This window comes from Ostrinia furnacalis, unplaced genomic scaffold (assembly GCF_004193835.3).
Source record: "Ostrinia furnacalis isolate ACB-3 unplaced genomic scaffold, ASM419383v2 OfSCF3220, whole genome shotgun sequence".
NCBI classification, from domain to species: Eukaryota; Metazoa; Arthropoda; class Insecta; order Lepidoptera; family Crambidae; genus Ostrinia; species Ostrinia furnacalis.
The window spans coordinates 292,729-306,016 of record NW_021133459.1 but is presented as its reverse complement, the minus strand read 5'-3'; the positions used below and the strand labels follow the sequence as shown (position 1 = coordinate 306,016).

General features: G+C 37.2%; 3 protein-coding genes across 4 annotated transcripts in view; 2 read left to right on the top strand and 1 right to left on the bottom strand.

The window, feature by feature from the left end:
- The first annotated feature begins 261 nt into the window (after positions 1–261).
- On the top strand, positions 262–1,235 carry LOC114357554 (zinc finger and BTB domain-containing protein 17-like). Its single transcript, XM_028311235.1, has one exon. The coding sequence runs from the start codon at positions 342–344 to the stop codon at positions 1,149–1,151; it is 810 nt and encodes a 269-aa protein (XP_028167036.1). The 5' UTR covers positions 262–341; the 3' UTR covers positions 1,152–1,235.
- Positions 1,236–2,062: 827 nt separating this feature from the next.
- Positions 2,063–4,162, bottom strand: LOC114357540 (uncharacterized). Its single transcript, XM_028311219.1, has 4 exons — positions 3,881–4,162; positions 3,469–3,738; positions 3,249–3,357; positions 2,063–2,073 (listed from the first exon to the last, which is right to left on the bottom strand). The coding sequence occupies exons 1-4, from the start codon at positions 4,160–4,162 to the stop codon at positions 2,063–2,065; spliced, it is 672 nt and encodes a 223-aa protein (XP_028167020.1).
- A 400-nt stretch (positions 4,163–4,562) lies between these two features.
- LOC114357541 (solute carrier family 16 member hermes) overlaps positions 4,563–13,288 on the top strand; it is a 55,501-nt gene continuing 46,775 nt past the window's right edge. For both annotated transcript variants that reach the window (XM_028311222.1, XM_028311223.1), the window contains exon 1: positions 4,563–4,769. The gene's annotated coding sequence lies outside the window, so the exon portion shown is untranslated. The remainder of the gene's footprint in view (positions 4,770–13,288) is intronic.

Below are 13,288 nucleotides of genomic sequence, written 5' to 3'. Positions count from 1 at the left end.
CCACTGGCCAGACGGGTTGGGGAGGCTTAATGTCTGGTTGGATAAATTAAATAACATAAAACATCTCTAAAACAAGGAATTTTACCATAAATGGGTAAAAAAGTTCTGATTTATGCTAGGTATTCCTTCACTAAATTAATTCTGGTAATTTGTTGATAACCTCTTTGGAAAATTTTCCGATGCGGCCGTTGTACAAGGCCCAAAGCCACGGAAGCTAATAAAAAGATAAAAAAAAAAGAGAAATGTCAACTGTCAGTCAGCTGTCAAAAAAATACCAATTTGTTTTTTTTGTGCACTTTAATTTCTGTTTGCTTGTTTTTGTTACAAAATTAACCCTCAAAATGAAAGAAAAGCCGTCTAAATCTACAAAAACTAAAAGCCCATGTCCCGTTTGTCACAAAATGGTTCTCGGTGGATCATACAACATGAAATCTCACCTTTACCTTCACAAAGTGGTTGCACCTCGTTTTCAGTGTGGTGTGTGTTTGAAAGAGTTTTATAGGAAAGACGTGTATAAAAGGCACTTAAGTGTGCACAGGGGCGACCAGAAGACTCACATTTGCGACTACTGTGGCCGTGATTTTGTTGACAAACGAAATTTAGTGAAGCATTTCCGTATACACGATGTCTGTATGGATAACGATAAAAATTACACTTGCCAAGCGTGTGACGCCTCCTACTGCGAAGAGAGACTGCTCAAATACCATATCAGAAAGGAACACTTCAATCTACAGCAAAAAAACTTAGATATCGATAAGAAATCTCTGAACGAGACCTGGGTTGAGCGAGTTTTGGAGACAGAAGTATGTGTGGAGATGACTAAGGTTAACAACAACGTCATAGCTATAAGAAAGGTTGGATCAGTTAAATCTGAAAGTCAGGAAGACGGTAAGAATGTTAACAATCCCTTTCAGCAGTACATGCGCTCGATTTTTGCGAGTAAAGACAAGTCTCAGTATTCTAAAGCCGTCTGCGATTACTGCAACAAAGAAATGCTGAAGAAGAGTCTACAGTCACACATAAGGGAAAGACACCTTAAACTACGTAGATTTAAGTGTGAAACTTGCTTGCGCACTTATAATCGTCATTATCAACTGGTTAACCATGTTTGTGGTAAATTTAGGAATCAGCGGGAAAAGATAAACCATTGACGTCCCCTTAAGGCCCAGAACAGACGGTGAAACGCAACTGCAACGAAACTGCAACTGCTAGTTACTTTTGAGTTGCATCTAAGTTTCTGCCATAGCGCCCGTTGAGAGACCACACATGACGCGTTAGAAAGTTTCACTGTCTGTTCTGGGCCATACCGTTGTAACAGTTTATGCCATTAAAAACCTGCCATTTTGTCTATTGACAGGGACCTATGTTTAGCGTTTAACTCAGTCAGCGCCTGAGATATCCTGGTGTCATCATCATCTCAGCCATAGGATGTCCACTGCTGAACATCCTAGTGTAGTAACAGTCTATATGTAAAAATCTGAAGAAAATCGAAATTCTCGCTAATGTGTGACGATAGAGAAATACCCTCACCCTGACTGAGTTAAGTGACCTGTAAATCCATTTACACTGGAACCCTGTCAGTAGTACGAAAAAAGTATTATTTTTACACTGTGGTGCTAAAAACAGATATTCTGGATATATTTTTGAAGTGTTGAATTCTAATTCACATTACTTTTCATGAATCTGGATTTCCACACTTCAAAATATCTCTCATTTTGGTAATAAGTATTTCTTAGTGATTTAGTTAAAATAATGCAATTAGAATGAAAACAAACTTTATTTAGCTGATATTTTGTAGACTTAAAATGCACATTGTTTTAATATATCTGTAACAATGTGTTATATTTTAAAAATAAATAGGTACTTTTTACTTTTTTGAATATTAGGATTTCTTTCAGGTCTAATCTCTTTTAAAAATTGGTGCATGCTTTTACATCATTGTTATTAGTAGACATCACTAATTTAAGATGTTATTTAAGTATAACAATAACAAAGCAACCTATGTATAATGTTATTGTTATATTTTAAAAAATATGTAATGCATGTGACAAAAGAGTGTCTATTAAATGTTGACTGCAATTTAAAAGTGCACAAATTACTTAAGTCTTCCAAAAGTGTATTAGATAAATTTTATACAAACTGAATTAGAATTATTAGCTTATATCCTTTATAGCAGGGGTGGCCAACCGGTCGATCGCGTCTATTAGTCCAGTCCGATTTGGTATCGGCCGATTCATACAAATTAGAATCGGGCCCAACTATTGGCCAACTAAAATACGGTGGTCTGTAACTAGGCTTGATAGCCAACATAGGTATATTTTGCATGATCTGTCTGACAAGCATTTTAGCTGTCAATTAAGTTTTTATACTAAACTTGCCTTAGATTAATTTTTAAAATTTCTTGTGTAGTATTAATTAATAAACATACAATGTTATTCTATATGTAAGACTGATATCGCATGTGCCTTAAATGATACTCCTGTGTATTGAGAGAGAATCTATCATAAAAAACTATTTTCATACAATTTTGTGAAACCATGACCTATATTAAAAAAAAGTTTTTACCTATTCCCTTAGATTAATTAATCTAAGTATATTCCTTAATTGTACAAAAAAAACTTGTATTTTTTTTATGAATATGAGAGGTTTTTAAATAGTGCCTTATTGTACCTAACCTTCGTTTTGTAAGGATTCTTGGTCAAGTAAAAATATTTTTATTTACAAGGAATAGAATATCCTTGTTAAATTGGCGGCTTCGCTTGTTATGTATTTGAGGTAAAAGTATTGTTTAAGTTTAAATGCATGGTTATGTTTACATTCTAGCACAAAATAGCTTCCTATGTTTACTTCATTTTTTTTTTTATCTTTATTGTTAAGTTGGTAGGTTAATTCTTTGCTTTATTTAACTTTTAAGTTAAGAGAAAAATAAAATTTGTGAATCAACATGCTCGTTTTTTAATTTGACCATAAAAATTTCCCAACCTATACATAAAACAAAATACAATAATATTAGATTTTTTAAACTTCATAATCATAGTCTTCTTCGTCATAATAATCCGCTGTAGAAGTTTGTAATTTTTTACATGGAGATAACGTTGTGGAGGTATTATTATCGCTAACTCGAGGTTTAGAAATTTTGCCTCTTTCATTTTGCCTTCTTGCAAAATGTATTTTACTTCTATTAACGTTAAAAGTTTGAACTTTGTTTGATTTCATATTTTTTGGTGTAACTGGATCCAAGAGAAAACGTGTAGTATTTAAATAAGCAAAAGTTTTGTTATTATTCATCATTACTTTGGAGTAAATTACGTCTTTGTTTAAGTTAATAATTTGAAATGTTATGTAATCTTGATAAATCTGAAATAAAACGAACGGGTGCACGAGTTTAATATTATACAGAATTTGGTGTAAATTAATTACTATGTATAGATTACGCGACAAAAGTTTTAAATAAGTTATGTAACTTACCCTGTAAATGGTTGAAATCTCACAAAATTCCCGCCCTCCACAAATGTCACTGTGGTTGCGTTCGGAAGTCGAATTACTGTACGATTTTGTGATTCGATACAGCGTAACAATCGGATTGTTACAGGAAATCGTAAGATCGAATAGACTCAACTCAGAAGGACATAATTCATCGATTTTTTCCAAATGTGTGTAGTTAACGGCACATACTTTATTTTTATTTATCATAGAAAATATCTCATACGGACATGGGATTTGATCTTCTTCAATAACCTAAAATATAAGTAAAGTGCAAAATATAAATCAATCAAATATTCAACTAAAGTAATTTGTCTGTCCTATAATAAACTTCTCCACATTTTCTAAGTTCAAGTTTTCGAGGTAAAATGTTGTGTTACTTAAAAAACTAACTTACCCAAAATCCACCGCCATAACAACCGGTGCACGAAGTATTTATAATGTTGGAACATTTATAGAAAATAGTTTTGTGAGACATTTTGTAGTCCACATCTCGCCATGTTCTCCAAAACGTATCCCTTTTGTAAACAAAAGTCACTCCTCTCATCGCTATTAAGTTTTTGAAATTCTTTTCGATTTTATTTATCTTCTTCCAACTTTTATTACTCTTTATAACTTCAAAGTGTGTTATTCCATCGACATTAAAACTGTTAATTGAAGAGTTATCTGGTTTCTGCATCTTAGTTTTTCCATTTTTAGTATTTCTTGTATATTTTTTTTGTCGTAAGTTACTTTTCAATAAGTCATCTTCATTATATGAATCAAAACGTTTTGTACTGGCAAATCGCGCAGTAGAACAGATATAAATTACTGTTGCAATGCACAACACAACTGACGACATCATGTTGAACTCAAGTTCCAATCGCGAAATAGAAGATTGTTTATAAACATTTTGAAATACTCGGCTCGCAAGTCGCAACGTAACCAACTAAGTACTCAGAATCGATCTGACTCGAATCGCTCTAACAAATTGATCAAGCGTTATTAATAACGTTACCGTTACATCTAAACATGAGTCACTGGACCACTGGGCTTACGTGATTGACAGCCCTGACAGAAACCAATTCATTCATTTTGATTTTTCATTCATTCAACAGTTATGGAGGCTGATGGATGTTTTTGTTTCCCATTTTGCACACATTGATGTCAATTAATGTTAGTTTAATTAATTAAAAAAACAATTATGTGACAAGAGCCTTCCGGTTCGCGAGTGTATCTTAGTGATAAAGTTTTTATTGTGATTCTGATTGTTTTTTTGGTATACAACACGGACTGACATACCTCTGGTGAGTATTATTTTTATATTTAATACTTTCTACTGGCTTTCGCTGCGATTATTCGTACGTACGTTGGACAAGGACTTTGTCCCGTGCTTGTGTAGTGCTAAGGAAGTCCTATGCGATGTATAGGATTGCTTTGTTTGACGATAAAGAAATGGTCTTTGTATTTAATCAAACTGATGTTAAAACTTGGTCTAAACTCGTGATATTCAAGCCACCAGCTATTAAAACTAGAAGGCAAAGAATAAATACGGCAAACACTTCAATTTTCTATCAAATAGGTACATACTTTTAAAAAGTACAAATCAATCAAAAACTTTGCAGTCATATGCATAATCTATTAGAATTCTATGACCTAAGCAGCAAGTACTGTATAAATAACATAACATATTTTATAGCTCTTTAAAGTAGCTCCAAATTGATGGCATTACCTTGAAAAAGACAAAAATATACAACATTATTACAAGCAAATATTTCAAAGAATTTGAAAACCATATGGTATAAAGAATGAGTCATGACATATTTTAATCTGTGTTTCTCAGTTCATTCACACAAACATAGTTTTTATCTCGGTAGGTAAAGTTGGCTTGGTACAAAGTTTCGTAAATACTTTTTACTTATCTATAATAAATTTTAACAGCTATGTTCATTTCAAGCTTGCTGGTTTCATGAATTTCAAGTATTTGAATCTTTTAATTAAGATTTTTAATTAAATAAATAATGTATTTTAGTTTATTACGGTATATTCTTATCTAATAAACGTTAAATTAACTACTATGTTAATTAATAACATGATGACAATCAAAATAACTGTGTAGGCTTCAAATTGAAAGCAATTCTCTTTACCACTTAAATAAAATTAAATTACATCTATTTTAAATGTTACAAAATAAAATGCAATTTAATGTTTTTTAACCCTTCATTTGGCAAGACACAAATTGTTTGATTTTTTCAATAAAATCTATTTAGACCTAATTGTTACTATCAAATTAAGTTAAGAAAAATAGTAAAAAAAATATTTGGTTGGTATTTTCGCGAAAAACGATTGTTGCTTATTTACCACATTGCCAAATAGGGGTACTTAAATAAAACATTGAGATATATTATAGAATTAATTTTTTTATATGAAAATCTTAAAAAAATCAATCGTATTTCACATTTTATGCATTAAACTTTTTTTTGGCCATTTTCGCAAAGTCGATTAATGACCTTTTTCTCCAACATTTGATAGATGACGTATGTCATCATACTTCACGATCAATATGCCGAGCCAAGGTTGGCTTTTTATTTTCTCTTTAGCTTCTGAAACTGGTATGTAACCGTTATTTGCTATAGTTGTTGACTTCAACGCAAGAAAAATGTGTTTATCATTTAAATTAGTTCAGCGGTATAAGTGTGAAGACAAACAACACAGAGACAGACAGCAAATTCTTCCTCTCTCCTAAAATGCTGTGCCCGACAGGGTCCGTAATTGCATCAAAAGTAATTACTATACCATCTCTATAACATTATTCATGTAATACATGATTGATTTATTGTGTATTGACACTCTTTTGTATTAACAAAAAGCTAAACCTATTTTGTTAGATGTTTGGCACTGTTGCTTCTAGGCAACATCGAGGTTCGGAAGCATGTCATGTATTAGAAAACACAATTTCTACGCCAAATATTGCTTTATATGATTAGTTTGATTTATTATGAATTAAATTTAGACAAAACAAAAATAATTAGAGATGATAAAATAGTACAAAATCATAAAACTTCCGTCTTTGTTATTCTCATTGCGCGTCATCTTGGCGTCTGACAGAAATATGGATATGAAATCACTCAAAACTCAGTCGACGACCGATTTACTAGTGTTTTGCTGAACTAAGCTTTGTAACAAAATCGAATGATTTGCACAAAACTTATTATTTGGTGCTGTAGAAATATTCAAAGTGGTTGTTGCTTAAAAGCATCACTGCCAAATGAAGGGTTAAATCTGTATTCCTTTGCATTTGAATGCCCATTGTTTCAACTAAAAGATTAATGGCAGGAATATTCATGGAAATCCATAGGGGTCTCCTTTGTCCAGCAATGGATCTCCTTTAGTCTCCTTTTTCCTTTATGAAAAAAACACTACTAAAACCCATCCATATTAACAATGACCACAGTACAACTTATCAGTGATGGATAGACGTCTTTAAATATTTGCCTTGACACGGAGATCTCATTGCAAACAAGATTCTTCGTAAGTTTTTCCTCCTACAATAAATCGGTCACACTTCGCTTTATGGTGTGATTAGATAAGCTGATGTCACTCGCCCGTATTCACAAACACTATGAGGTCTCACAGTGTGCGTGGACGCACAGGGTCACACACGAACCAATCAGAGCTCTATTCAACACTGTGTGTTCGATTTGCTGCTTTGCTTAATCAAGCATTGTTTGTGTACATATCAGGTGACTGACTGACTGTAAACAAGTTAAGTGCAGGAAAGAGGATTGTTTTTAAATTATTAGGCTGTCCTGTGCCCCGATTACGCTAATTTTTAACGTCTCCAATACAGACGCGCTTCTTCGATTTCTTCGATTCTGCGATACGGATTTGTCAAAACAGCTGACGTCCGGGCACGTTGAAGATGAAAATTTTTAGCGTAATCGGGGCCCTGAAATTGATCAGTAGTAAGACAACTGCAAATGGAGTTGTTGTTTTCAAATATTTATGTACAAAGGACATAACACACATATCAACCTGGTAAATCGTGACTGTATCTACACGAAACGGTCTGTATTCTTTGTATGTAACTCCATACTCCAACATACACTTAACCACACCGTAACGTAAACGCATCGCCTCCACGCGAAAGGCGAAGACAGTTTGCGAAGGCGATACTGTGTTGATCCCTTTCCGAGTTGATAAGTCTGCTATGACCTTTTTTTTTTATCCAACGAGGAAGCTCTTGGCCTGTATCTCACCTGATGCTAAGTGACGATCAGGCCGAAGGTGGAAGCGAGCTTCACCCGGAATCCTCAACCACGGAGGAACTGGCTATCTTACCTCTAACTGCCGGAACACAACAATGCTGTTAACATTGTTGTTATGGCGACAGACTTAGGTAAGATGGTGGTAGCTAGCCAGGCGGACTTAGAACTTACAAGCCCTGCCACCAACCAAACCGAACAGAAAAATCTGCCCCCACTGGGAATCGAACCCGGGACCTTTGCGTCTGAAGCAGGTGGTCTTACCACTAGATCATAGAGGCCTTTACAGTACCCCCGCCCCTCCATAGCGGTAGTTAGTGGGTTACGGTCTGCTCTATGGTGCTGCTCAGTTAGCTCTACTGATCAGAGGAGTACCAAGAGCAGCCCTATAAAGAATGGGCCCCGGTAAACGCCCCGCCAGTCCCCAAACAGTTTTGCCAGGGCCAGGTGTGTGATTGTGGCCAGGGCAAATATGCCTTTACGGTCTCCAGTCCACTCAATTGTGGGTTACGTACGGGTTGCTCAAGCCCGCCGAGTTGACGTTTAGGTTTCTGTCTAAAACTCCGTTGACCTGCTGCGTTTAGGTTTCTGTCTAAAACTCATAAAAAACCTCATAAAACTTAAAACTCATTAATTTTTGCAAATAGGCTTTTAAAAAGCACTTTTACACGTCCCAATATTAACCCTACCACTGCTTCGGGACAATAAATGGGCCAGTGCTGAGAAGAAGCAGCGCAAGAAACTCAGTCACTATTGTCAGCAGAAACTCAGTCACTATTGTCAGCAAACGTCAACAACAAAAGTCTGCGCCGGTAAACCGGTATTCTCCCATAATAATAACCGTCAGTATTGTTAGTGACCATGAAAGTTTAGAACAATATACGGTACCTACTGCCATGACTGGGGGGCGTTCCCCTATCCACCACCCGAGCAGCGTCACCACGCGTCCGATAGCAGATACAAAACTGTACGCGGTTGCAGGAACGCCCATGTTGACAGCTTCCTGCCCTAGGAGGGGCAAGTCATACCAAGCTTCTGGAGCTTTTTTAGGTCAGTTTGACTTATGCCCATCCAAAACTGCTCGCTGTTGCAGTAACGCCTATGTTTCCAGCTTCCTGCCCTAGGGCGGGCAAGTCAAACCCAGCTTTTCGCCTAGGGATATTTAGGTCACTTTGACTTATGCCCGTTTCCACCATCAATCCCTAATTAAGTGACCCCTTTGAAAACAAAATTCCTGTTATGTGTTACCATAGAGGTCACTTAAAAATTAGGGATTGATGGTGAAAACAGGCATAAGCTCCTTCAAAGCGATTTCCTCAACTGCGTACGTCCATGACGGTTGCTATGCCCTACCAAGACCTGTCTAAACTACGGCCAACGAGAAGCGATACCAAATGTAAACAAACCAAATGTCATGGGTGAACCCGTCTGACTTTGACATATTTTGGCGGGAGAACGAGACATTACGACAAATACACAAGATGGGAAGAGACAGAACATATTGTTAACTCGATAGTCGTATCGACCTTTTGTATCGCTGCTAGTTGGCCGTACTTTACACGCATTTATCACAATACGAGTAGTTATTTCTCACAAATCATTGACATTATTAGAGCCTACTTCACAAGCGACATAGATCATGTCAAATTGTCAACTCGGTGTTGTGTACAATAGTAATTGTAGACGCCACTTAGCGACAATTCACGTGCGCGTGCGCTGAAAATTGGATACCGGTAGTTACATTCGTCGTAAGTGGATCATTATGAGCTATTTTTACTGGAATGTTAATAGGAGGGTGATGTTTTCTTATCAGGTCTACTTTTTTCTTACAATTTTTTCGCGCAAATGTAGTTATTATATTTGGAACCCAGAAAGACATTATTAAGTCCTTCCAAAAACTGGGATAAAAACTATCCTAAGTTTTTCCCTGGGTCTCAAACTCTCAAACTGCCTCTTTACCAAATTTTATCATATCGATTCAGTAGACCCGCAAAGTATACGGGACTATTCCCACCTCTCGTTCCCACCGCTGCAACTCCTGTGTAGCCAGGATCTACAGCTTGACCGCCAATAAAAACCCAACCAGTGAAGGTCAAGTTTGTTGGTTAAACTGTGAAAGTATAATAAGTATAGCAATAAATAAACTTATAATGTTTACTGCTGGTTGGTATGATATGATGTTACCTAATTCTCAAAATGGTCTATGAGTACAGAACTTACAGAAGGTTAAAAACCCTATTTCAAACTAGTCATTTCATTTGCACAGTTAGTACTTGACACTGTAAGTCGAAACAAAGCGCTTTGTATTGTAACCAAAGTCCAAAGTTGTTTACATTCCATTTCACGAAACTGTCGTTTAGTCACTAAGTGAGCTAATATGTCGAGGTAAACAAATTAGCATCTTATGTAGCCGTATTAGGTCTGGTTTTACAACGAAAAGTTTAAACTGAAGTGTTGACTGTTGCTTCTTGGAACGGAACGTTATTGTCCTGTTTTGTTGATTCACCTTCATTACTTTATGGTCGGTTTATTGACCGACTTAAAAAAGGAGAGTGTATGTTTTTGTACATGTTGACTTAGAAGTTAGAACTCTGTCATTTATAAACCAATTTGAAGTACATAGTTTTTTTTAAAGAAAAGGATATTATGTACCAAACTAGTCCCATAAAAATTTCGCCAAATTGGGTTCAGTACCCACTTGTAGTTTAATATCATCGGCCGTCAGTTCTGCGTAATATGTGCCCTGCCATTTCCCACTTCAGCTTGCTAATCCGTCGGGCTATGTCGCGATTCGCGATCTCGTAAAGAAACACTACCAATCGCAGGCTATCAAAAGCAGGCCGCTACCAATCGATCAACATGGAAATCATTGGGGGAGGCCTATGTTCAGCAGTGGACGTCCTATCCTATGGCTGAAATTATGCTGATGATGATGATCTAAAGAAATCGGTTAATGATTAAGGTGTGTTTATGGTCACTAGAATAGTTCAAATGAACTGCCGCCAACCTTCATGTAACAATTTAACAATGTTTAAAAATAGTATTTGTTGTATTTCGGCAGTTGGAGGTAAGATCTGATAAATGAAATTGTTTGGAAACCTTATAAGGTTTGTTTGGTGGTGCTTAAGTGGCGCAATAAAGACGCGGCTGCCGAATCATTGGCGCCAATTGGAATGACAGGCAGGGCCGTAGGTAGTCCCCTCTTTCCCTATGTGCACTCTCAAGGCCACAAAAAAGGGGCCATGTCTGTTAGTCTGCTTTCAATAAAAAAAAATAGTAACCTCTCACTACTATAGTCTGGTCTGTGAGCACTGAGCACGTAAAATTTTGTCGTACCTACACTCACTGCGGGCGCCCGTCGCACAGTCGCGACAGCAATATAACTACGCGCGAGCGATAAGGATGGGTAGCTTGGGGTCATTGGACAAAATTCTACGTGCTTACAGACCGGGCTTTAGTTGTACGTAACCGATGAAAGTTAATATTATTTAGAAATTCCCTTTGATTTTAGAGGAGTTGGTCCTAGTCCTTTAAATACTTAGGGCCTTTAGGTTAAAAAGGTTGCGCTCGTTCGCCTTTTAAAAACTGGGATAAATAAAGAAACTATAATATCACATGACATGACTTCAATATCACATGGCACAAACTTGGCCTTCACTAGTTCACTGGTTGGGTTATTGGCGGTCAAGTTGTAGATCCTGGCTATACAGGAGTTGAACCGGTTGGAACAGTTTCGTTAATACTATGACAAAGAGAAAAACATAAGAAATGCTGTATGTATTCCTAATAAAGAAAATAAATAAATAAATAAATAAATATTGCATAGTTAGAAGGAAACACTCCTCACGATCACGAATCACTCTGTCCATTGAAAACCGCATGCAAATCCGTAGATTTTGAGTTGGTCTCGAACAGAAAAGAGACGTGGACTGGTAGGAGACTTGTTAATAATAGTAATTCTGGCAATTCTGACTACGGCTCTGGATGAACGTCATCCGCTGACGTGTGTGGTGTGTGGGTGTGACACTTGGCAATTGGCTCGAACGTAGTGGATCGGACAATACCCTTTATGCACGATGTGGGTTATAAAACGAAAACCGGTAAAATGCGAGTCGGAGTTACACGCTTTTGACGAGTCGAGTTGAGTGACTGCAATGCCCGTTTTCACCATCAATCCCTAATTTTTAAGTGACCCATATGAAAACTAAATTCCTGTTATGTGTTACCATACGGGTCACTTAAAAATTAGGGATTGATGGTGAAAACGGGCATGAGTTTCTTCCGCCACTTCTTCTCAGCACCAGCCCATATGTTGTCCCGAAGTGGTGGCAGGGCAAGCTATATTTGGGACGTTTATAAGTGCCCTGGAAAAGGCCTAGGTATCTACTCCATAAAAGATTTGATTTTCTTCTTACACCGCTTGGAAAATATTTAAGCCCATTTTACACTGTCCATCAATTGTCTGATTTAAAAAGTAAAGTCTATCTTAACCTAGCAGATTATTTACATGTCACCCGTACTATCTATCTTCAAATATAAGTATGCAATGTAAAAAGTGTGACGCAATTAAATATTTAGGATTTTTCCATAATGTAACATGATATTTAGCTTCTGATATCATGAATCTAGGTCAATGGAAAGTCCCATAATAAATAGGTTTATTTCTCTTGCGAATGCCGAAATATGCGTCGTAAACTTAATGGTCGTATCTTTTTATTGCGTTGACTTAGAAGTGTGTCATTTTTCACATTTTTCACAGCTCCAAGAGATTGTTTAGACTTGATAACTTCACGCTAACCCATAAGGTGGACCGACGACCTGATAGGTAGCAGGAAGGCGCTGAATGCAGGCCGCTACCAATCGTGCGATGTGGAAGTCATTGGGGGAGGCCTATGTTCAGCAGTGGACGTCATATGGCTTAAATGATGAAGGTCGCAGGAGGTGCCTGGATGCGGGCAGCGCATGACCGTTCGTTGTGGAAATCCTTGGGGGAGGCCTTTGTCGAGCAGTGGACGTCATTTGGCTGAAGCGAACAAAAGAAGCTGAAGCTGAAGTGGCAATAGGCAGGGCACATAGTACGCAGAACTGACGGCAGCAAGGTTCTGGAGTGGAGGCTGCGGAAAATGCAGCGTGGGACGTCCACCCACAAGGTGGACCATCATCATAAAGGTAGCAGGAAGACGCTGGACGCAGGCCGCTACCAACTGGGCGATGTGGAAGTCATTTGGGGAGGCCTATGTTCAGCATTGGACGTCCTATGGCTGAGATGATGATGATGATGATGATGAACGAAAGAACCAACGTTCAGGCGTTTTTGACAAAATGAGCCTAAATAGATAGGCGACGAAGTGGTTAAAAGGTTTTTTCTAAATAATGGTCTAAAAATATGCTGGCAAAAGCAAACTTTCAATACAGCTTTAATATCAAGTAAATAAGGTTAGCGGTCCAGACATTTATCAGTAACTAGCGGCCGCCCGCGATTTCGTACGCGTGGATCCCGTTTTACCCCCTTAGGGGTGGAGTTTCGTAAAATCCTTTCTTAGCAGATGCCTACGTCACAA

Coding starts and splice junctions, on each gene's coding strand:
- LOC114357540 (XM_028311219.1), bottom strand. CDS start 4,162: ATGCAGAAACCAGATAACTCTTCAATTAACAGTTTTAATGTCGATGGA. Junction 3,739..3,880: donor GTTATGGCGGTGGATTTTGG/GTAAGTTAGTTT, acceptor CTTATATTTTAG/GTTATTGAAGAAGATCAAAT. Junction 3,358..3,468: donor AGATTTCAACCATTTACAGG/GTAAGTTACATA, acceptor GTTTTATTTCAG/ATTTATCAAGATTACATAAC.
- LOC114357554 (XM_028311235.1), top strand. CDS start 342: ATGAAAGAAAAGCCGTCTAAATCTACAAAAACTAAAAGCCCATGTCCC.